The sequence below is a fragment of the Hipposideros armiger genome, unplaced genomic scaffold (assembly GCF_001890085.2).
Source record: "Hipposideros armiger isolate ML-2016 unplaced genomic scaffold, ASM189008v1 scaffold_124, whole genome shotgun sequence".
Lineage (NCBI taxonomy): Eukaryota > Metazoa > Chordata > Mammalia > Chiroptera > Hipposideridae > Hipposideros > Hipposideros armiger.
Window position 1 is genome coordinate 102,441 of NW_017731474.1, and position 24,810 is coordinate 127,250.

At 38.1% G+C, this 24,810-nt stretch overlaps 1 protein-coding gene across 7 annotated transcripts in view; it reads right to left on the reverse strand.

Annotated features, from left to right (window-relative positions):
* PRUNE2 (prune homolog 2 with BCH domain) overlaps nucleotides 1-24,810 on the reverse strand; it is a 246,346-nt gene that overhangs the window by 3,300 nt on the left and 218,236 nt on the right. The window contains exons 12-20 of one of the 7 annotated variants that reach the window (XM_019648292.1): nucleotides 24,523-24,696; nucleotides 21,720-21,728; nucleotides 18,560-18,662; nucleotides 17,790-17,921; nucleotides 16,178-16,264; nucleotides 12,201-12,299; nucleotides 9,156-9,191; nucleotides 8,578-8,616; nucleotides 4,165-4,212 (exon numbers count right to left, since the gene is read on the reverse strand). In XM_019648292.1, coding sequence (XP_019503837.1) covers nucleotides 4,165-4,212; nucleotides 8,578-8,616; nucleotides 9,156-9,191; nucleotides 12,201-12,299; nucleotides 16,178-16,264; nucleotides 17,790-17,921; nucleotides 18,560-18,662; nucleotides 21,720-21,728; nucleotides 24,523-24,696 — 727 coding nt within the window. The remainder of the gene's footprint in view (nucleotides 1-4,164; nucleotides 4,213-8,577; nucleotides 8,617-9,155; nucleotides 9,192-12,200; nucleotides 12,300-16,177; nucleotides 16,265-17,789; nucleotides 17,922-18,559; nucleotides 18,663-21,719; nucleotides 21,729-24,522; nucleotides 24,697-24,810) is intronic. The other 6 variants (XM_019648293.1, XM_019648294.1, XM_019648295.1 and 3 more) reach the window with 6 other exon arrangements.

The window sequence follows — 24,810 nt, forward strand, 5'->3', positions numbered from 1 at the left end:
ATTTTTACAAAACTATTTCTGGAAGCATTTTACACCTTTTACGATGATCTAGGGAGGCAAAAAACTCATGTTAAGCCTTGTTCCTAAAGTAGATTATGATAAGGGACATTATTGCATTTTGGAAATAAGGTATCTACCTATTTTTTGGTAAATGTTGTTTCCTTGTGGGGCAAATAAATGATCTCCCTGAAATAAGAAATGTCTGATAGGTGCTCGATAGATAGGTGCTCGTGCTCGATAGATAGGTGCTCAATAAACAATGTAAAACAATGGCACCCCCTCCCCCACAACATTTTCTATTGCCAAAGGATTTGCCTGAGTCTGGTTAGCTGAACTTAATAAGATGGAGTCTTATAACCTAAGAATGTTTTTAAGAATGTCTAGTGGGTTCCCGAATATCTAGGAAATAAGTCTAAAATGTCCTTGAGCCACTCGTGTCTCTTTTTTGCCTCTTATTGATCATATCCTGACTTTCTGGTATCTCTCAGAGAAGAGAGCTACAGCCACTTGAACACTCAGAGGAAGAATGTCAGCCATGAAAAGAGAAAAAAACACACTGTTTGAAAGGGCAATTGGGAAGAATCTGAGGATTTCTCTTAGATCTGCCCGCCTGAGCCAGAAATCTGTACGTTTGCTTGTGGAATTTGCAGCAGCGGAGCAGTGCTCATGGTAGTAGCTTTGCAAATAAAGCCATGGGTAACCCACTGCCCGCTCATCCTGTTTATAGTGGTATCTTTCCTTTAAATATCTTCAGCAACTCCCCCACTTATTAGCTCTGGGCCCTAGGCCAAGTTACCTACCTTCTCTAAGTTTCCATTTCTGTACCTGTAAAATAGAGCAATCATGTATCTCTCTCATACCTTGCTAAGGATTAAGTCTAAGTGTTTTCAATTGTACATAGTGAACACAGAGTAAATGTCTATTGTTATTATTAGTAGTAGTATTAGCAGTGGAGTATAGTAGTGGCTCGGTGTCTTTTTGAAATGGGAAAAAAATCACCTATCTGCTGAATTACTCTACTTATAATAATCTTGTCTCCTTTGGGGGTGTTCAGACCTGGACATGCTGACAGCCAGGACAGGACAGGTGGTCATGGATAGTAATCTTTTTTTTTTTTTAATGCCCTGATTTGTTTTCTTGTCTGCAGAGTTTTACCATGGAGGTGTCCTCTTTTTATTCACTGTGACCCCTAGATCTTTTTCTATTCTGCTTTTACAAAGCAGGTCTTTCTTGATCATGTTTTTACTTCTACATTATACTTCCCAGCTGTAGTTATTCCCAGAAGTCTGTAATAAGTATGATTTGATGATTGGAATTTTATTCTTTCTCACATGGTGATGGCTCAGTTTCTCTCACAGACCAAGAGAATTATTTGTTAAGCCAAAATTTGGGGCACACTGCCTAAAAAGCGTGAGCGTAGGTCAGAATATTTGAAATTGTCTTGGAGAGTTTAAAGTGCACTGTCACTTTGTTTCACCATCTAGTTCCCTGATAAAAATCTGAAAAAACGCTTACACCATGATGCCCATTTTCAAACATCGAATTTTTCATACTGACTTCTTTGTAAACCTTCTAGTGTTTAATTTATCCCTTCAGATTTTGGTAAACCAAAAACTGAAAGATTGAAATCTACTTACTCAGTTTACAGAAGAAGCAAAAGAGAGTCAAAAGTGAATGATTTATATTGCTGTATACCTGAAACTAGTATAAGATAATACTGAATGTCAACTGTAATTGAAAAAAAAGTGAATGATTTTTAAAAAGTGACAGTTATTGTGTCAATCTAATGAAGCTACTGACAATACTACTAATTTAAGTCTCCCCAGATGGAACCACATCCCCTGGATCATATATGCTTTTTATGTATGTAAAAATATAAAAAGGCATGTTGCAAGTTTTAGGACATGCATGAATAAATAAAATCCAAACCTACAAGTGAAGGAGACAAACCTAGGGGTACTTGGAAAAACACTATGCTTTTTAGAACAAAATGTACTTTTAATTAGATTGTAAAATGAAAAAAGAGTATTCCTCTCCTTTGGGCAAGTGGGCTTAGTTTTCTATAACCAACTTTCCAGGGAGACATAGCAACATTCTGACAATTTTACTATAGGCCATTTTTGCTTCTATGTGTTAAATGAGGTTTCTTACAATATGTCTGACAATATTGTTTAATGATGAATAAAAAGGCACTGTTTTAGGTAGAAAGAAGGGGAGACAGGTATAACCTTCCCTTCCCTCTTTGAGGAAAATGGAGAGACCACTACAATATCAGCACACATTTCATTTTATTCTTGGCCTGAGTGAGCTCCTTGGAAGAGCCTTTGCCCATTTTGCAGTTTACCCATTCAATACTAGAAAGTGTAAAATGCTTCCACACCGGAATGAGAAGAAAGAAAACAAAGCCCCTTGTTCTAATACTAGAGAAAGCCAGAAATCCAGGGCTGGAAGTCAGCAGAAAAAATTCTTTGCCACTTCTCCTGGATCTCATTGTCTGCACTGGGATCATGTGCCTGGTATGGCTTAGAAGAGAGAGGACTGAAGAAAAGGGAAGTGTAGAGAAGAAGATGTCCTGAGAAGTGGGAAGTAACAATTTAAAGGAAGTCCCTTCCTTCGCCAAGTCCAGCCCTGGAATAAACCCCAAACAAGAAGCAGTGCTTTGCCCTCTCCTCAGCCCAAATGGCCCTACATACAAATAATGAACAAAACAGACAAGGCAGACAAAGAAGTGGGTAAGCCCCGCAGATGTAGCAGCCACAGGCCATTCCGTGGGAGACATTCTGTCCACACAGCTTATTAACTGCAGGTACAAGACTCTGCTCTAGGGGGCGCTGTTTTGCTGAGACGGGAAAGACAAAAAGAATTATGGTGGGCTAAGGGACTGAGATATTTTTGCTTTGCAGAATTTTCAATTTGCTTGAAGCAATTGTTGTCTTCATCTCAGAGGTGGGATAAGTATAACTTTCAAAAAAATAGTTGCATGATTTCAAAGGTCTCCTTCTAGCCATCGTTCTTTGTGTACTTCTTCAGTTGGGGCCATTTCTCTAGAGTTTTTGTGCATAAACTTCCTTAAACTGGAAGGTATCCATAGCAACTGCAAAGACATTGCACTGTGATTTTCCAACTTCCGTTCGGACCTCGAGGAAAAGGAGGTCCAAAGAGAAGAAAACAATAGCTGACACATTTAAATCTGATGTTTGCCCCTTCTTCTGGATTCCTGGGAAGAAGGACAATGTTAAATTCTCCACAGTTTAAACCAGATTAGGAGCCCCTAACTGGATGGCCAAGTGCCCTCTGAGAGCATGTTGTTGACCATGATACATTCCCTGAAACTGACCTGGCCAATAATTAACTCTGCTTTCTTAGGGGACTAATTTTGTTCTTCTAATCTTTGGTTAAACCAGACGTTGCACACGCATTCCAGCATTAAGACCACTTCCCTTTGATTTCAAAACCACTGTCCCTGGAACGGCATTACACATTCAAATCCCACCTCTGGGACATTTTCGCAAGTGTAAAATGTTGGACTGGTTAGATCATCTCTCTATGTCACTTTCCTTATCTATAAAATGTACTATATATTTTAGTATATGCTTATTCTGAGGAGAAAGATCAGTGTGTGTGAAGCTTTTTTGCATAGTCTGGCACGTGGTAAGAACGCAATACGTATTTGATTTCTATTTCTGTCAGCATGGGACTAGATGGACTAGATCATTCTTCAGCCCCATCAGACTCAACTGCTTCTTGGAATTTTCAACACAAGGACATTTTCTCTCCCATCCACCAAAATATTAAGTTTAAATGGAGGTCCCAACTTTCACTAATTAAAATAGATGATGTAATTCAGAAAGCAGGCTTGAATTTCTCTTGCCCAAATGCTCTTACATCTGGTTCTAATATTCATTTTCTCCTCGTTTTTGGATTGGAAAAACAGAAGGCCAAGTACAGACTTAGGTTGTCTGTAAGGGATTTAATGGTGATCATGAATGAGACGGGGTTACGCTGGCACATTTCTCTTTAAGTTTCTAAGTTCAGGGATAGAGAACATGAAAGCCGAACATCTAAACGGGGTTTACCCAATCCTCAATGTATCCATTTCTTTCAGAGCTCAGCCATACCATACTGCAAGTAACCACAGAGCTGTTATTGATGCTGAATTCTTACTCTTTTTCCATAGAAGACAGTTCTGGATCATTGTACAGGCAGCTAGTTCTGAGTGCATGGAAAAAAAGGAAGCAGTAAACATTCTCTCCACTGTTACCACTTCATAAGCACAATAGATTTGGGCATTTTAAACTGTTTAATGTTGTCCCATTGCTAATATTGAACAAATCTACACCTGAAATGATGTTGAGATTAAGCTGCGATTCTTTTACCATCAGTTTTGAAATATAGTAATTGCCCATGATTGAGAAACATAAAAGAAAAATTGAAAACTCCAATACCTCCAGTGGTCTTTTGTGTCCTTGTCATTTTTTTCCCCTGATTTTTCAATCTATCTTATTCAGGGAATATAATATTGCAAATTTTTCATTTATAACTCCTAAAATATAATATTTTATATGCAAAGAACATTCCCTCTCAAGCAGCCTAATTTCATTTACATATAAACATAGTTAACTTTCTGTTTTCACAAGAATGAAGATTTTGTAAGACACTAAAAGAAAAAATGTCAGTGTCAGCTTCCCTTGTTGTTGTTAGAGAAACATAATAAGACTACCATACAGCTGAGCTGTGTTCAGGTAATACGAATGAATCCTGACATTCACCTGAACTGAATGTGTCCGGCAAGAAAAATGTAACCATCTAAAATCATGAAATAAAAGCTTTGTTATGGTGTATGAATCTATTTATGCTATTTTTGTGTAATGTGGTGCGAGTCCTCTGTTAGCAAATTTCAAATCTGCTTTATATTAATTTCCGATGAATCCTTAGTGTGCTTCCCCTTTTACGTTTTCTCTTCCGTTAAATATTTTATTGCTGGCAAACAAATACTCTTTAAAGGGATTCTAGGATTCTTTTTACATGTGAGTGTTCCTTTTGTAATGTGAGACATTTCACAAGCTAATATATCTGTTTGCACATAAGAGGTACAGTTATTAATGTGAGGTATTTTATTGAAAATAGCAGAAAGCTATTTCTCCCTGGATGGTCAGAGGGTTTTCTTCCCCTTCTCTCCTGACCCATTTCACTGGTGGTCTGGCATTTTTATGGAGTGTATTTGGTAACTCTAGTGAAAAGGACAGTCAGGTAAGTGTTGACAGTGTGCTATAAAAACCTAGCAAAGCTGGACTGGAATCAAGAAAGGGGAATTTTCCAAACCTAGCTTTTCTGCTTTATAACTTTGCATAATCCTTCCAAAGAGAAGGGCAAATTTGCAATCCATAGAATTCTGTCACTACAAAGGCGGAGATGGCTTTTTCGCCATTTTCAACATAAGGATGGCTCTCTCTATACAATTTATCCTTCCAGAGTATTTTCTTTTCTGTATAGATCTAAGGTTTTAAAGAAAAATTTGAACTGCAAAGATGTAAAAACTATAAAAAGAACATGAAATAATAAAACCATTACATAAAGGGTGACATACATTTGAGAAATAATTAAAATGTCGAGTATAAATTTTGGAGAATTTGAACTGTAAGAAACAAAAAAACCCCCCAAAACTCTAAAAGAGAGATGAAATAAAGTTTTAAAGAAAAAAATAAGGCAGGCTGAGGGAAATCGCCTCACCTAGAAGTCTGTTAGAGGTGGTGCTGGCATATATATGTGTATGTGGGGACAGGGTGAATGTTTACAACATTGGTGAGAATGAAGCAAAACAACAGACAGGTAGGTTTTGCTCCTGACAGGTATATGTTTGCCTTTGGTCAGAACCAGCCTGAAGCTTTTTCATAAAGGTCATGTGACCAGCCAGGGTGTATCTGTTAATAGAAAGAATCTGGGTTATCTTTCTTTTCACATCTAACCAGAGACCTGCAGTGATTGTTTTTCCTGAACCCCAAATCATCATATACAGGCTGTCCAAGGATTTGGGGACCACTTCAGAGGCATTTTAATCATCTGTGGCGTCAACAGAGTAAAATTCTTTCTCCTTACACATTTTCAAATGTGGAAATATATTTCAATTCCTCATACATATAATGTTACCCTCAAAAGAATTAGGATGAACTGGCAGAGAATTCAGACAGGTAGCTTACCCACTGAATCCAAAGTCGGAGCATAGACCCCTAAGGGAAATCTAATTATTTTTATTCAGCCAATTATTTTTTTTACATGTTCAAAAATCAGTTTTATTTCCTTTTCTAAATATGTCTTCATTTTTTTCAGTCAATTACTTTAAGGGGGTGATTCTCAAAGCATGGTCCTGATGGGCTGCATTGGCTTCACTGGGCATTTGTTAGAAATACAGATTCTCAGGCCTGCTGAATCGGGAACTTCGCAGGTGAGGCCCAGGATACCATTTTAACAAGTGCTCAGGTGATTCTCATGCACAGTAACGCTTGAGAACCACTGCTTGACAGCAACTATCATAATCTTAAGCACATTTGTCAATATACGCAGCAGAAATTTACTGAGCTTCTATATACTAGGCATGAGCTTGGTGCTTCCTTTAGAAAAGAAATCGAGACTTCTCAGGATCACCTGAGACCATTTAGGTACTTGGGGAGAGGGGCTGTGAGGGTAGGGAAGAAAACAAAATGAAGGATTTGAGAGGAAAAAATAGAGAAAGCTACACAACAAAACCAAATATGATCACTGTTTCACTATGGTAGCTATGCAGGAAGAGTAAAAATATGAGGGGAAAAAAAATCCATTGAAGGAGGCAACAATTTTCATGGTACTAATGAAAAAACATGGCAATATGACTTTATAATGGGTTTGCCTGGAAAATTATTGATGTCACCTCCCCCATCTTTTGTCTTGAAAACAACTTCTTAATTTCATAAACATGTTATCCAAAAAAAAAAAAAAAAAGCTAAAAGACAAACTCATTGTTGTTTCTTTCTCTGGGGAATCTCATGACATAACGCAATTTTAATACAGATAAATGCTAAATGGGTACATTACACCAACATTTGGTTCCTTGATTTATAATATTTTCCTTATATCCACAACTTCTTGTTTTTAACTGTTGAGTTAGAGACTATGAAGATTCTGTTAGAGTAAAAAATTATATAATATAATTTTGAGTATTGCTAGTCTCAATGAGTGTCAGTTATCTTGAAAGAAAACTAGAGGATAAGAATACTGTAATAGTAAACTACCATAATGCTAAACTTTCTAAAGCAAAAGCCTTTCCTTGAGTTTTTAACCCAAAAGATCCACACTATAGGCAAATACTTCTACAGATTACCTGCAATAAAAATGGGCCGTAGGAAAAAATTATCTAAATGAATTGTTTTCATAAGGAACTGGCATTTACACCTTTTCGGAAAAAACTTTACTAATTAAGATCTTACATTTTCAAAATCTGTAGCTCTTTGCACATTGTCCAGGCTTTCTGCTTTTGCAACATCTATTAAAATTGAAACTAGCTATAAAAATTAAAGTGTAAGCAACATTTAAAATGGAAAGCTCAATACAGCAAACTTTCCAAATAGTACTTCTCTACATTTAACATAGTGTCAGAAAAATTATTTGTAACTTGGAAATAAAAAAAAGGAAATTACTGGATATTTTTTCAAAGCGCTGCTGAGTTGACTTTCTACAAATGGCCTGTTTTATAACTCTGTAGGGCAAGAGGTTAACTTTCAGATTTTTGTTGAGCAGAGACAAATTATTTCTTTCCAGTGAAAAAAATAACCTAAGGTTACAATTTATTGCCCTGCTGAACATTAATCAGTTTTTATCTAAATCTTATCCTAACATTCCTTATAAATTGCCTATTGATAGTCAGGTTTTCAACTGCTCTTTGAACTGGTTTTAATGCCTTCCTGTTTCCTTCATTAAATAATTAGTTGAATAAAACCATTGGCATGTATTCATTTTATATTTGCATTAAAGTTATGATTTTGCCTTTTTGAAAATTATACTTTAACAATAGTGAGCAATCATTTTTTTCCATTTATCCAAATAGCTTGGAAGCTGTTAAGTAATATTTCCAAGTCACTCAATAAGGTGTTTTAAAAAAGTCTTAGAAAATCATGAAATTGATTCTACAAAATATTCCAGATTTGAACTTGCCATCATTTCTCTCCACTAATACGAATTACTAATGAAGTTTTGTTGCCTCAATATATCTAATGATCATCTGGATGTTACATTATATGTGTGTGAGTGTGTGTGTGCGCCTGTGATGTGTTCTTTTGCTATGATGCCTAAAATTACATGTATACTTTAAAAAATAATTAAACAACAGTATCAAATGCATTCTTCAAGATAACCAAGATACTGGGAGAAAATAGACTGTAATACGAATAACTGAAATTGTATCTATCACGTGACAAAAGGAACTTTTAAAGGGCAGCATTATTATCAGGATGCAAGAATACAACACCAGGCATGCAGGCTCTCCCAATTCATTCCTGAAATGCAAGCCAACTTCACGCCAGCTGCTGAATGAAAACAACGTCTTACTTAGCTGCTTCGGATGCTTCCCTCAGTTCTTCATCCAGTCTGCATGAGCAAAAATTATCAGTGTAGAGAAGAAAAAAAAAAAAAGAAGCAAGCAGAGCGTGAGACAGTCACCCAGCAAAGCAGAGCCAAACGTATGGGGAGTGGATAGGCTTTTAAAAGCTGTCTTCTGGAGCACTGAGACACACTCTTTCAATTAAATATGGTGTTATTTCCTCCCATTCAGCGTTTATGTATGTTTACTTTGCAAGTTCCTTCATAAAGGTAGATACAAACGTTGCAAGGAGATCAGAAACATGCTGGCTGAATAAAGCTGAACACATCACATCAGTCTGTTGACTAGAGTTGAAGTTAGCTTGCAGCCTGGGCCAAGTCAGGGATGTATCTGGTTTAGTAGGTGTCAGTTGCAAATTGGGTTGACCTCAACAGCTTTACATATAAGACAAAGACTGGGAATGGCATACACAAGGGACAGACACAAAGACCCCTTGCTCTGGTAGCATGTTGAGGTCACCCACAAGAAAGACACTGGTGTACACACACAGAGGGTCCAGTGTGAATTGCAGATTAGGAGATTTTACCTCACACTTCTCTTATAAGATCTTTCTTCATCGTACCTTACGAGATAAAAAATGAATGCAGTGAGGAAAACAAGCCAACAGATGAAAGAATGACAAGTAAATGTTTTAAAGAACACTCAAAAATGACAGAAAAAGCCTACCCAAATATTAATCAAATTGTCTTTTGGCAGAAATCTTATTTTCTTTAGACACAATCAATGATTTAGAATTTATAATTATATACAGCCAATCCTCATTATTTGCAGACTCCATGCTTGCTAATTTGCCTACTTGCCATACTTTATTTGTAACTCCAAATCAACACTTGTGGTCACTTGAGGACATTCATAAAGTGGCAAAAAATTCGAGTCACCTTATGAACATGTTTCCAGCTGAGCTTTAACATAGCAAGGCTATTATCTTCTCAATTCAGCGCTTATACTGTAAACAATGTCCTTTCTGCAATCTATTTAGTACCATAAATATGTGGGGTTTTTTGGTTTTTTTTTTTTTTTGTATTTTGCCATTTAAAATATAAAATAGTCCCCAAGCATAGTGCTGAAGTGCTCTCTAGTGATGCTGAGCACAAGAACACTGTGATGTGCCTCACAGAGAATACACGGTGTTAGATAAGCTTTGTTTAGGCATGAATTATGGTGTTGTTGGCCATGAGTTCAATATTAATGAATCAACAGTATATATCAAATAAGGTATCTTTTAACACGAAAAACACACAAAATAAGGATATCAGTTGGCTGACAAAAAACTGTAACCAGAGGCTCGCAGGACCCTAACCCTGTTTTCCCCCTACCAACAACAGTTCAGTAGTCGCTATTTGGTCTAAAACATCACCGCTACAAATAACAAGGATCAACTGTAATCAGTGCTTATAAATTTGATCCTAGATTGGGTAAGCTTTTCTTTCATTAAGGCCCTTTTATGACAGGCTCTATCCCAGCTGAATACTGGTCTCGGGATTGGCTGTTCAGATCCTCTGAACGTTATTCAGTAATAGGAAGGAGCTATGGCTTTTTATCAATTTGAAAATGGCGTAACATGAAAATGAGGCAATGAGGGCCAGTAACAGAAATGGCAGGAAGGCTGATCAGAGGAGATAGATTATGAAAGACGGGAGATAACATGAGGAGGACATGCATGGTTGTATATTTCTTCCTCCAGATGAAAATCTTTCCAAATGGAACCCTTCCTCCTGAAGCAACTTTCCCTGAAGGGAGCCCTTACAAACTGGTGTATGTGTATGAATGAAGTGCCTTGGGCACCTTTGACTTTTCAATTAGACTCTCTTATATGATAGTGGGTCTCTAAAAGCAACACGCTTATAATAAATAACATTCTGGATTGCCAGCTTTGTGCCAGTGTGCTTTCTGAATGCTTTAGGTACCTGGTTCTCATTCAGTCCTCAGGACCATTCCATGAATCGCGCCTTACTTTCCCATTGTACTTGACGCTGAAGCTGAGACTCAGAGAGTTTTAATACTAAGTTGCCTGAAGTCTCAGGAACGTTGAAAGGAAGGCAGAAAGGTTCAAGTCTAATGTTAAGCCTCCAAAGCCCACTCTCTTCTCTTTTTCCAACAGCCATACCACAGAAGCATTACCGTGTTTACCTAGAGTGTGGACAAGGCTCATTTCCACTTGAAAAGAAAATGTCCTTGTCGCCTTTTGCAAAGAGAGGCAGTATTATAGGAGATGGGTGCTCCAGAATGTTTTTTTATTTAAAGAGTAGGAGTGTTTTGGAGATGGGTGCATCTTTTGGAAGCAGCCAGCCAGAGCTGTGAGATGTGCTGGTTGTGGGAACCCATGAAGCTAATGAGGCCTAAAGCCATTGCTAGGACCTGATGAACATTCTGCTTGATTCAGCTGAGGCAACTGGCCAAGCTAAGCCCAGTCAGTATCCTGGGCTCATGCCTGACATTGGGATGTAGGAAAACCAAATGCATCTACTCCTGAGCTTTGACTTTAGGTGGATACTTTAAAAGAGGTGAAAGAAACTACTAGAAAAGGGCATGGGAATTTTGGTGCCAGGCTGACTCTAAATGAAGTCTAGTTTCATCTTTTCCTTGTTCCTACTTATAGTTCACATAATCAGTCCTCTTCCCATAGCTGTAAATGATATAAAGAGAGCACTTCTATGCCGGGCACAGCATAGATACACACTAAACGAGAGTACTTTTCTTCCAGTTTTTGTCCCTTTTTTAATTTAAGTGAGGACACTTTTTTCAGGGTGCCCACGTTGAGAAGTACATTTTGTTATCTAACATCTGGAGGAAGACTAGGTATCCTTGTTTACTTCCTTTGAGCTGATGGTACTTCCTTTCAATGCTAATCAAATAAAAATGAGTGAATCAGACATAACAAAAGAAAGACACCATCCACAGAAAACAATAGTTCTTTGCAACAGTGAGCCAAATAGGAGTGTTCACTCTCCAGTATCTGTGTTTTTAAGTCCCAGCTCCAAGGGGTTGTTCAGTTCACTGTTACTCTTAGTTTTGTAGGGTAATCCTTCAACCTTCAGTATCAATGCTGGTGTGTTATTACCCTGTGCTGAGTAAGGAAACATCCCTAACATACACCCACCACCCTGCCTCATTTTTCACCTGAAGGGAACTATGAAGAAAAAGGATTTAGAAGAAAACAGAGAAAGGGTAATTTTTTACTCTTTTCCTAGGACCTTTATATAAGGCAAGAAAGAAATCTAAGCTATGCTCACACCCTATTGTGTCTGTGTGGAGTGAGAGGCACAACGAACAGATGCACTGATTAATGTTACATTTATGCTTTCTCCAAAATGGTAGTAAAATCCAAGGTGAAAATCAATAATTCCAAGAGAATATTATGTGAAAATCTAAAAGAGGATCTAAAAAAACAGAAGAGTTATCTATGGGTTATAAGAAAAAAAACCCATATATTTATTGGAGACTATTTAATATTTGTCTTAAACACAAGATAATGCCATTTCCCCACCAGTTAAGAAATGAATTATTTCCCAACCTCCTTCTCCAAACATGCAATATTTCTTACTGAATCTTTGAAACCATCAGGACTTACTTGATGATGCTCTCTGGAATATGGATACAATCCATTGGGATCAGCCCACTGAGTTCTGATAAGCTACTGACATATTTAATTTTACTGCTGAATTTTGAACTAAAAAAAAAGGAAGAAAAAAGTATATCATTCTTTGCTATTTCATTCCTTCTCAGGCCATTGCATCTTTTTGAAAGTCCTGCTATATGCATAACACCTTGGCCCAGCACTCTCAGTAAGAAGAAAGGCCACCTTATTTGAGTAGTATATGCCAGCTACTCTTAAGTAATTTATATATATTAACTCATTTATTTCTTAATATAGACTAGTGAGGTAGGCATTATTATTATTATTATTATTATTCTCTTTTTAAAGATTAGGAAACTGAGACACGGGGAGTTAAGTATACACCATCAGCAAGGCACAGAGCCAAGATTTAAACCTTTGCAGTCTGACTGCAGAGTCCACACTCTTGATCACACATATGGCCTCCCAACAGTTCCTGCCACTCTGCATTATCACTGGTTTATGGTTTGTTTGCACGTTTGTTTTTAACAAAACAAAAATTTTGTCATTAAGTTCTTTCAGAATCTACCAAGGTTAATATATTTTAAAAGTATATGTAAACTCATTTTCCTCTTTTTAGTATTTAAAAAATATATATTTTACAACTTTTTTTATAAAGTTCTAGTTTGAGAGTTCATTCCAGATGGACCAACATTCAAAAACTGTTCCAGTGACTGGATTTGAATTACAGACAGCTTTCATCTAAATGTTATCATTTTAGATGTGTGTAAATGCATAGAAAAAAACTTGGAAGGAGACCACTGAAACTGATAAGGAAATTAGCCTCTGGAAAAGGGAGTTAGACACAGGAATTGGTAGTTATTGATCTTATTGGTAATGATTGGATATTTTATAAGAACACTTATATTTCTCTATTATTGGTATACTTGCAAACTAATTTTAAAATTGTATCATTCCACTTGAAAGGGAACTTGATCAAGTATCAAACTTCCTTGGATGGTTTCAAATTAAAAGACAACCCTCCACCCGCTCCCCCTCNCCCCCCCAAGTCTACTGGGATCATGCTGAGCTGTCTGCCAACTGTGCAGCCTTCTGTTCAACTACTATGCATTCTAGCAGGAAGCTTTTTCAAGGTCATGTCCCTATACATTTATCTTTCACATTTACTTGGCAGTTTTGACCCTGAGTCACTGGTTGTGACTTGTAACAACCTACCTCTCCAGTCACTTCTAGCACTCCTGATAAGTCTTGGGTGAACACACACTACCAATGATATGCTACATTAGACCTCTTCCTTCCTCCAGAGTTTTTGAGCTAAATTCAGGTTTTGATAAAAGATAGAGTGGGTGGAGTGAGAGGGAAGAAGTAGTCATGCAATGGGAAGCCACCATCTCCAGTGTTACATTCACTAGAATGTAGTTCTCTAAGCATGCCATGTTCTCTCCTTGGTGCATTTGTACCTGCTGTTTCCTCTACCTGGTTTTAGCTAGCCAATCCTATTAGCTCTTCAAAACTCACCTCAAAGGCTCATTCTTCTGGAAAGCTTCTATTGACACAGATTCTTGGTCTCTGCTCTCCACCTGTTACCCCAAAACTCACCCTCACCTTGAGTTCTCGCCCTTCACAGTGCTTCAATTGTACCCTGTGTTATAGTTTTGTACTGTCTGCCTATGTCTGCTTTGTACTCCTTTAGGACAGCAATCGAGCTATTTAATTTCTCAGTCTCTGGCACCAAATCCAGTAGTTGGCACAGACTAAGAATCCATTTTTACAAAGGAATTTGCCATATGCCCCTGTCATAGATGCTACCCTGTAGCTTTTTACTTGCAGCTTTGACCCTGGGCCCCTGCTATGCCTTGTGAACAAACTCCCTCTTCCTATAGTTACTTTTAGCCCTGCTGATAAGTCTTGGGTGAACACATACTACCAGCAACCTACAAAATAGACATACAATACTTCTGCCAGGTGTAAAAGTTGGTTACCCTGATGTAAACTGTCTTTAAAGGGGGATCTTTAAAGAAGGTTTTCACATGATGAAATTGTAAATATAATGTGTAAGTACTTGAAATGTGTGTTCTTTAGAATTAGGCAGAAAATTGGGTTCAAAGCCTGGGTCTATCATTTATTGGCTATGTTACCTTAGACCTGGGTTTGACAAACTATAGCCCACAGGCTAAAACCAGCTTGTTGACTGTTTCTTTACAGTTCTTGAGGTAAGAATGGTTTCTGTGGTTTTTAAATGGTTGAAAAAATATCAAAACAAGAATATTTTGTGATGTAAACATTTTTAAGAAATTCAATTTCAGTATTCATAAATCAAGCTTTATTGGAACACAGCCATGCTTATTGTTTACATATTGTCTAGGGCTGCTTCTGCTCTATAATGGCAGGGTTAGGTAGCTGTGACTGAGACCATATGGCCCACAAAACTTAAAATGTTTACTATTTGATCTTTTACAGAGTGGGTGTGCTGACTCCTGCCTTAGACAATTTATTTGACCTCATTGAACCTCAGGGTTTTTCCTATATAATGGAAATAGTAAACAGCACCTCCTTCAGATGACTGTCATGGGATTAAATGAAATAATGCATGTAAGCACTCAATAAATGTAAGCCATTATTATATTTTACCACAACACTATTTGCTATAATTTTATTATTATTGGAATTATTATCTTGAAACTCCCTTCAATAATGTTGAACTATAACCATTTTCAATTTTTTACAGTAATATTTTGTTACCTATCAAGAAGAAACATTTGTTTTATAAGTATAAAAACTGAACTATTAAACAAACACCAATAAATCAATATCAATTCTAATGTTTACTTTTTACAAATTAAACTTTTTATAAGCTCTCCAGTGTATATTGACTCCTATTCCCTTGTCAAAGTATTTGCTGCTGTTATTAAAATAAATGGCTTTTTGTATACCTTAAATATTTCATATTGTTTCTGAAGGCAATTTAACATGGCATAGTAAAGAGGTAACCTCTGCCAAAGGAAAATTAGATTGAATTGTGATACTCAAGTGTTGGAAGTAGAAAACAGGGATGCTAAATAATAGTAAGTGAACACTGAAAAAAAAAACAAACCAAAATGGTAGAATCTGGAAGGCACAGTAAAATCTATGTAAAAAAGAAAAGGGGGATTTTAACCTATAAATTTTTTCTCCAGTAGTGAAGTTATCAGAAATTTTCTTAGGGATTCATTAATAACTTTGAGGCAGAAAGGTTTCAATTTATCTAATCTGTATCCTGATGTTAGGCAAGACTTTATTTTATTATATTTTTTAAGTTATCTAGAAAATATATACTGTCTCATGCATTTAGCTGTTCCAATCCTTTCTACGTTATGACATATATCTTGCTTTTATTTGCATCCACAAAATGTAAGGTTATATAGCATCTAGCACAACATACATGATGAATAAATATTCACTGAACTGAACTGACTTGAAACCAAGAATCCTCATGAGAGATCAAAATAAAGCTCTCAAAATGGCTGCTGAGACTGTTTACCTAACTTTGGTAACCTAAATGATATATGTTCAGCAGAAATAGAACAATTAAGGTAAGACATGGCTCCTGTTTCTGTCTTGGTTTGTCTTTATTTTCTCTTGTCATGTTACTCTACCTTTTCTATTCTCTAAAAAATACCACGTATTACTTTAAAAGTATTGTCTATTCCTTTTTGTAATGAGGCATGGAAACCCATCACTTTATCTTCTATGTTTATAGAAACCAGCATAGAGATCATGTTTTATAATAAAGGGGGAAATCTAGTTATGAAATAAAGCTCATTCTTAATTAGAGTCTCTTGCTGGATAGTCCAAAATATCCTTCCAGGAAAGGCAGAGGTAAATCTGTTACCCTAAATACCCTCTTAGTTTATGAATTCTTGTTTATAGGAAAATGAATACATATTATTTTAAAACTACCAATAATACTTTTACTACAACAATAACCATACCTTATAAAAGGTCGTGTTACTGCAAGAATTGTTCTGATGAACCAAGATGGATGAACAATAATGAATGATTTCAAATTCTTCCGCAGTCTATTTTGAAAAAAGAAAAATAATTACTCATAACCCATTTTTAGTGGGAACTAAAAGTGTATCCCCAAATAAAAATATATATAATATTAGTTTTAGGCAAGTTACTATTATCAGTAGGGAAGGTATACAAAAGCCATGATTATTAAAACGACTGCTTTTTGATATATAACTTGAAACATGATTCAAGTCTCATTTTCTCAGAATATAAAGCAAAATGGTTGTTGAGTCCATAAATCTATAACCACCATGGCACATTTTTGTTTAACAATGCTTTTCGGGCTGGCCGAATGGCGCGTTGGTTAACAGTTGGCTTGGGACGCCACCTCTGAGCAGCAGGGCCCCGGTTTGGATCCCACATGAGGGCCAGTGACGCTGTGCCCTCTACAGCTAAGATGGTGAACAACAGCTCGACCTGGAGCTGGGCTGATGTGAGTCGCTGGAGATGGCATAGGCTGCAGTGGGGCTGGCCATCAGCCAGCATGAGCGGCCGTCCAATGGCTGGCGAGCGATTGCCTCACCCAGGAAGAGCGCAATGATAATACCAACATGGGCCAGTGAAGCGAGGTCCTCCACAACTAGACTGTAGATCAAAAGGACAGCAACTTGTCTGTTCCCCTCCCCGAATTCCCAAATAAAATCTTAAAAACAACAACAATGCTTTTCATTTTTGTCAGCAATATCTTCACTATTTTGAAAGGAATACACTCTTTTTAGCAACTTAAGAATTTATTTGATCTCACTGAGCATTGGTGTCTTCTTACATTGAATGAATATAGTAACCGTATATCATCTGGTTGTTTGGTCTTCAAATTACCATTTGAATGTTCTTGATTATCAGGCATGTTTTCAGCATCAGTAATGTTACTTTATGAATGTCTGGATCGTTAAACAAATTTTAGCTAATATAACAGGTACAGGTTATTCTTGTGGTATTATGTAAGGAGCCACATATAAGGGGATGCCACACCTATCATAGACATCATAAACTTGTATGTTTATTATGACAATTTTCCTGTAGATGGCAATAACATGTTTTGTTCTATCAACACCAGTATGGATGAAAGTAAAGTATCTTAATGAAGGGGCACCCAAAGGCACCAATGGGCTAGTGGTTAACTTGAATTAATAATAAATGTTGAAATAAGAGCACAACAGTTTCCCAAATCACAATAGTCCCAGTGCACATAAACAGCACCAAAATCACATGACACCAGTAAAGAATCATGGATACTTGTTTTATCAGCCCAAATTGCAGCTCCATGTGGCAATACCATATGTATAGTTTAAAACAGACCTGGCCACCAGGTTCGAGATAACAACATTTAACAAAATCTGGGGAGAATTTGCTTTAATTCAGATGTGGGGCACCAAGTGACTCTTTCAATATTTTTATAATTTATTATCTCCACTGTGCACAAGTCAATGTTTCTAAAATGCGATTGCATTTTTGGTAGATTAAAAGGGAATTAGAAATGGGGATTACTGAGAAAGTCAAAATAGGGATTAAATAATGGAGCCCACCTACCGTCTGTCAATCATCTGGTAGCATTTCTTCATCCAGCCCAGCCCTGGCATCCTCCGTCTTGGGGTTGCACCATTCAAGTACACAATCATATAATCTTCAGCCACCATTAACTCTAAAGTACTTATTACATATCTGATCACAGGAAGGAAGAGGGCTGTTTTCAGTTCCCACACGAAACACTTCATCTTATTTATACTATAATTATATAACAGTTAAATGACAGGGTATCTGACATTTAAGAATGGTTGTGCATATTACCTCTTCACCTTGAGAAGAATGCACTTACCTAAGATCATTTCTCTGAGAGTATTGTTCATTTATCTGTACATTTATCTTTTTCTAAAAATGCAGGTACATTTGAAAAATGTGTGGATAAGAAACCTGACTTTCAAAAATGTCAACAATGTTATCAGGTACTAAGGGCAACTCAGATAAAATAAGAGCAGATATAAATGAAGTCAGGTTATCATCAGTTGACTAACAACATGTTATCGGGAAACAAATATAACACTTCACCCAAAGGAAATGTCACAGAATTTTAAAATGCAGGCTAAACTGTGTTTGTTTCGTTTTCAATCCATTTTGCTGACAAAAGAGCGACCTTAAAGGTTTTAGTCTCTTGAGCAATGTTCCTTGACAGAGATTTCATTGACTTTTTATCAAAGGCTTAGAATATTCTACATCATTTATTTCCTTTCATTAAAGATGCTTATCTGCCACACATGCCCACAAACATTAACTCAAAGCACTTTGTCATAAGTATCACTCACAGGAAAAGATTTTCCATGACATAGTGGTAATCCGCCCGACTGCTGTCTGGCAGAAAACAGGCGGCAAACACAATGATGGCATTTAGGCCATCCCCGTAGTATCCTGGGGGACAAACAAAAAGACATTTGTAACCAATTAAAAACTTTTAACAAGATAATATTTAATCTATTAACCAAGGAAAAATCTGGAAGCCTTGGCAAGTGTGTGGATGGGGGTGTAATAGGTATAGCTATAAGCATTATAAAGAGAATACTTAAGTACATATGCATGTAATTATTTTCCGGTGGTTAACATATATGTTATATAGTGTTTTAAATACATAGTGTGAATATATTTGCATATATAGGGTATCCATATATTATGGATGATTATATACATGTTGTACATAGTCGTGAATGGGATGTATAATTGTTCAACTTATCAAAGGATGTGGGGGCAATACATTTTGACTTAACGGTTTTTAATTTATATATTACAAAAACTAATTTATATGATACTTCTTTAATGGCTAAGAAAGAGGTTCTGATGAATCCTTTTTAGCTCTTTTTAGTTTTAGTTTGAAGGGAAAATTTAGTCACTGAACTAAAATACACTCTCCGACTCACACACTCCAGTGATTAGATACTAGGGAGCAGAGAATTAAAACACCTTTGTTTTGATTTAGAGGACTGGTGCACTTGCTCGTAGTGTCCCTGGGATCTCCAGGTTCAACAGACAGTGCAGGGAAACATGGACAGCTCTGCGCAGGTGTAGAATAATTGAACACAGGATTCAGAGCTCAGTCTCTTAAAGAAAGGGGCAAACTCAAGAAGGGTTGGTCTGCTTCAAGCCTGACTCTCTTTGAGTTTTATGAAAATATATGCTTTTGGGAAAATCTGAGAATGACTTCCTGGTTACATAGTGGAGGTGGGGCAGAAGGGTGGAAGTGCTATTTGCAGACGGTGGTGAGAAAATAGGAGGTGGAAGATGCAGAAAAGTGTGGTCATTGAAATGCCAAGGGTCAAGGAAATTGTATAGACCTCTCGAGACCTTTAATCCACTTTTGAAAGCCCTGCTCCATCCTTTAATCAAGCTTTGTGTTCCCTTAGAGCTCATCTTTGAAATTCATGGCAGTGGTTGATCAGATCCCCACAGATTTGTGTATGGAATCCCATGTGTCTTCCAGACTTAAAAACGGAAGTAATGCACTATATTTTCATCTTTTTTATACCACCTTTCAAACACTCACAACTTTTGTCATATAACATAGTTCTGGATTTCAGAATCATTAAGTAGAGATTTTCTCAAAACTTGGAGTAGGAGGTACGGATGCGCCCTCAGCCCTGATCCAGCCATCTCAGAGTTCAGTGTGTTTCATTCTTCCAGAACTCTAAATATGCCTCTGGTGATGACAGGGCAGTAAAATGCTGGCTGGATATAAATTTGGATGGGCTTAACTCTTGAAAAGCAGTTTAATAAGACGTTCTCTACAAAGAGAGAGCATGACTCTACCACAAAAGAGGTGGGGGAAGACAGTGATACCAACTAAAAATACATCAAATTATGGGTTCATGTGTATTACTAATTTGAGGTTGTTGTATAGTGTTTATACTACATATCCTAGAGGATGCTACCTATGTAAGTACACATCTCATGCAACACATGTTTGTGAAGCAGGGTTGCAGTAGCTTCCCTCTGGACTTTCTGCTTCAGTTCCGTATTTTCCATATATGTCGGTGTTTACCAACTTCTTTTTAGAACGCAATATGAAGGGAAAATGACAGAAGAAAATATGTTTTCATACAAGACGTATTTGTTCCTCCAAACAATTTCATTTAAGCTTTATAACGAAATGGAAATGCATGAAGGATAAGGTGTTTTAGCTACACTAATACTACACCAGGAAGGTATGCAGTTCAGACTCAGCACTGTGGAAAAGACTGGGTTCACTAAAAAAGACAATAGACATAATGGATCCAATGTAAATACAAGTCCAAAAACAGCTTTTCAGAAGCATCTTTCTAAATGTAGCTGTCTGGCTCCAGGGTGTCCGAATAGTTTAAAGATCCTGACTGCTCAGTTACTTTGATTTCTTTTTCTATTTCTGAAAATTTCCTAAGACATTTTTTTAAAAAGGAAAGCCTGGGGTTTAGAAACAGTATTTCCGACGTTGTCTTAAATGGCAAGTCAGCTCTTTGTGTCAGTGCTTTAATTCCTTGGAATGCTGGAGTGTCCCACTCACTCCAGGTCATTTAGCTAAACGAATACTTAAGGGTCAGCTTACCATTTTCTGATCATTGTCTAAGTCAGGAATGTCTTTTTATATAAAAACTACTAAAATGTACAAACAAAAAAATGGCTTTTTGTACTTTGGAGCAGAGGAACTGTACGAAGGGAAGAAAAGAGAGAGGAAGAAAAGGGGGGAGGAGGAGTTAGAGATGTAAGAAAGGAACTGGAATTAAAAGGTCTCCTCATGGGGCCAGCCGAGTGGCTCAGTTGGTTAAGAGCTCGCTCAAGAGTTTGAGCTCTGAGCAACAGCGGTTCGAGTCCTGGCCCGAGCTGAGCAGCCACTGAGCTGCCAACAGGTAGCAGGATGGCTCAGCTAAAAAAAAATTTTAAAAAAAGGTTTCCTCATGAAAGCTTTCCTGCTAAGTCAAGAGCTGGTGCCATCATTGTCAGGCTTTGGAGGTAGTTCAAGTAGCAACTGCTGACCAAGTCAATAACCAGAATGAGTAGGGTCATTCACTTCTTATCCCTCACAGATGTCCTCAAGGGGGTCCGCTAACCTCATTTCTATTCTAAATATGCAGTTTTCTTAAGTGGAGTTGCCTGCAGGCAACTGCACGATTCATGTGAAGTTTGTTTTTCAAAAACGTGCATTTTATTAGACTCTCTTCTCAATAACTGTGAGATGAATTCAGGGCATGTGTGCTGATGCGCATGGGCAACCCCATGGCCTCCTGAGCCCCTCGGAAGCAGTGACGCAGGCCTTACCTGAGGCAGAACAGACAGACATGACAGGGACGTAACACAAGTTTGCTGGCCAGCAAATGGAATGGAGACAGAAGGAAAGATGTCACAGGCGCAACCAAAACATACACACACACATACACCAGCCTGCAACTCTTCTCCTCATTCTTTCCCGGATCATTTGTCCAGCAACACTGCAGAGAAGGTTACCTGAATCTCCTATAATGAAATAAGAGAAGTAAAAAAATAAAAGAAAAGAAAAAAAGAGAAAAGAAAGGAAACTCCTCATTACAATGCATTGGTGTGACTGTCCTTGGTCATTCAAATATGATCTCTGCTTCAAATTAAAAAAAAAAAAAAAGCCAGTTATGGTCTCAGCATGATCCCACACTATTGACTGTTTTAAACCACCAAGACCTCTCTTTACTTTTTTTATTTTAGCCAATGGCAGGAATATTGCTCATGGGCTCAGAGGAGGTGACACTGGCTTTGAGATTACCCCTTATGACTAATGAAGTCATTGAGGCCCAGAGAAATTAAGTGATATACCAAGGTCACAGACTAATTAGTGGCAAAAACGGGTCCTCAACCCTGTTCTTCGACATTGTGTACAGGGCCGTTGGCAATAGCTCATATCAAGGTCACCAAAGCTGAAGACTGAATTATTTGTGCAAATATTGCTTTCACACACTGATATTCCTAACTGGTGTGGACGCTTGTTAGGTCTTGTTTTGCAGTTAATTTATGCAGCTCTTTTAATCACCCCTCCACTCTCCCCCATCTCGCAATTGTGCTGCACAGAGCACTGTGCAGCTGGTACTTTCCTATTGGCCCAAATGGGAAAAGTCCCTTATAGCAAAATGCAAGACACCAAAACAAGATCTATATGTTCACTACGGTGTGCTGCTTTTTAAATGCTCCTCAGAAGTTAGGATGACAAACTCAATAGATTGGGAACTAGGGAGTATTGTTTTATCATCACTAAGGTCTAAGAAAGTGGTGTGTGAGCTTCCAATACAGAAGACAAAGCTTTGACAAATTTAGAAGTAACATTGGAACGATCTTTACCAACAGAGCACAGAAACTGTTCAGGGTGTAGGAGGAGGCGGCATCTTGTGAACGTTCCAGATGGGCACAGCCAGAGGCACACTCATGCAGGCCAGCGCCTGACGAAGGCTGAGGCAGAGCTGGGCGGGGAACGGGGGCCTTCTCTTCCAAACAAACCAGACAGTCACACAGACAAAAACCGAGCTCACAACAGAATGCAGAGGAGCAAATGCTGAGCGGTGTTAGGTGGCAGGGACGGAGGGCACAGCAAACCAGGTTATCCCCAAGGCGTCAGCTCAGTTTTCACAAGGAATGTTGACAGGCAGAAGCAGGGGCTTTTTCTGACCCTAGTGTGCTGAGGATAATCACGCTCTCCTGGTTCGGGCAATAGACCCACCCACTGGGCCCACCTAACTTCCCTGTGGTGGACAGAACATGCAGGTGAATCTACTGTTGTAACAAGAGGCTTTAGGAGAACAGCGAGGCAGTGTGCCTGCCTTCTTCACAACAAAGGGGTTCTTGATTTAAGACGTGAGGGGTAAAAATGTATAGGGATTATCTGTTCTACATTTTTTGTACTTTTTCAAATGAGCACAGGCTACTTTAATAGTCAGCCTTTGTTTTGTTTTGATATCCAAAAGCAAACGTACCACAATTACCTGATGGGTGGTGCAAAGGAGGTATGACCTGGGAAGATGTGAATGATGCTCAGGTTGTGGTTTTCATCAAAACAAAAGGGTTGACTCTGTGGCCAGTTGTCTGTCACCTTCAGCAAGATTAGGCCAGCTCTCAGCCTGAAGGGCTATGGGGACAGTTTCCCTTGGAGGAAGCTGTCCCAGCCCCATAACAGCTATTGCGAGACCATGTTACCATTTCAGGTCAAATAGTGAGGCAGGAAAAAAGGAAGGTCATAGATGAGGACACATACGGGCATTTTCCTTCACTGTCACGATTGGACTCCCTGGGTGGCCGGATACTTACATGGAGGTAGCAATGCATGGGATGGAAAGTGTAAAATCTGCTGGTGGAGGGCAATTTGATTGTAAAACCAAAACGTCCTTCTGCTAGTTAGAAAACAAAAGCTATGAGTTTACTGTCATGCCAAGATGCTTATTTCCCTGTCCTTGTTAAGGAAGAGAGAACAATGGCTGCCTTGTCAGCTTACACGTTTCTGGAACAGCTGAGTGGGTAGGGTGGCGCCTCAGGACTGCAGGAAAGGAGTACATGCAGCGGAAAAATAAAAAAGCCGTTTACGTTTCTCTGAAGTTGACAACACTAAATGTGCTGCTTGTGCTCATCTGACTTTTTGTGAATCCCAAATTAGTCAAGGCTCTGGAGCTCCAAGAAAGCACTGGAAATACAAAACAGCTTTTCTCCCTCTCTTCTTCCTCACTAAGCAAGTGGAGGCTTTTGCCGGAACTGGCTGTGGTCAGGCATAGATGTAATGGAGTTTATGGAATAGCCAATTTCAGGTTGGTTAAAAAAAAAAAAAAAGACAAGGCTGAGTCTACAAAGATTTCCTAAAACTTCTCAAGAGTTGAATCAAAAGACTGTTTTGTAATTAGAGGCACCTCTAGTTCAGTGATCTTACTACAGGATATGGTGGCACAGATCAAAAACTATTTAGTTAAACCCTAAACTGACCCAAATGAATTCTGAACACACGTTATTAAATTAGACAACCATGGATTTCAAGAAATTTGCACAGGAAATTATAGCTATCCAACATGTGATGTGAAAAGCATTTCACATTGGAAAGTTATCTTTGCATAGTAGGCTTTCCAACGTTAACTGAATTGAGTATGAGGTAATATACTTAGCTTTACAGTCCCCTGAACATTGACTGCTCAATAGGGTCTTTGGAATGTCATGCTGCAGAAAACCCTAGTTTTGTTTTCTAATAATAATAATAAAAAAAAATGGCTGCCCATTCCCCACTTCCCAGATTCACAAAGAGCTTGACTACCTCCGTGAGAAATGACTCTCCTGTAGGGCTCGATGACCTTCATGTCAATCCTCTGCTCTTGTTCTCCAATCACCACTGTCCTCCACAACCGGTTGTCTTCCCGCTCCTCTTCTGCGGTATATTCTGGAATAGACTCTGACTCTTGGCCAGAATCTTTGTTGGCTTTGGGATCCTCTGGAAATGAAGCACAGAGCAAGGCTGAAGGAGCAAGACCTTTACCGTTCAAGCAATTCAACAACCAGCTGTCTCCTGGCAGGGTCAACCTGATGAACTCCGTTCTGTATAACT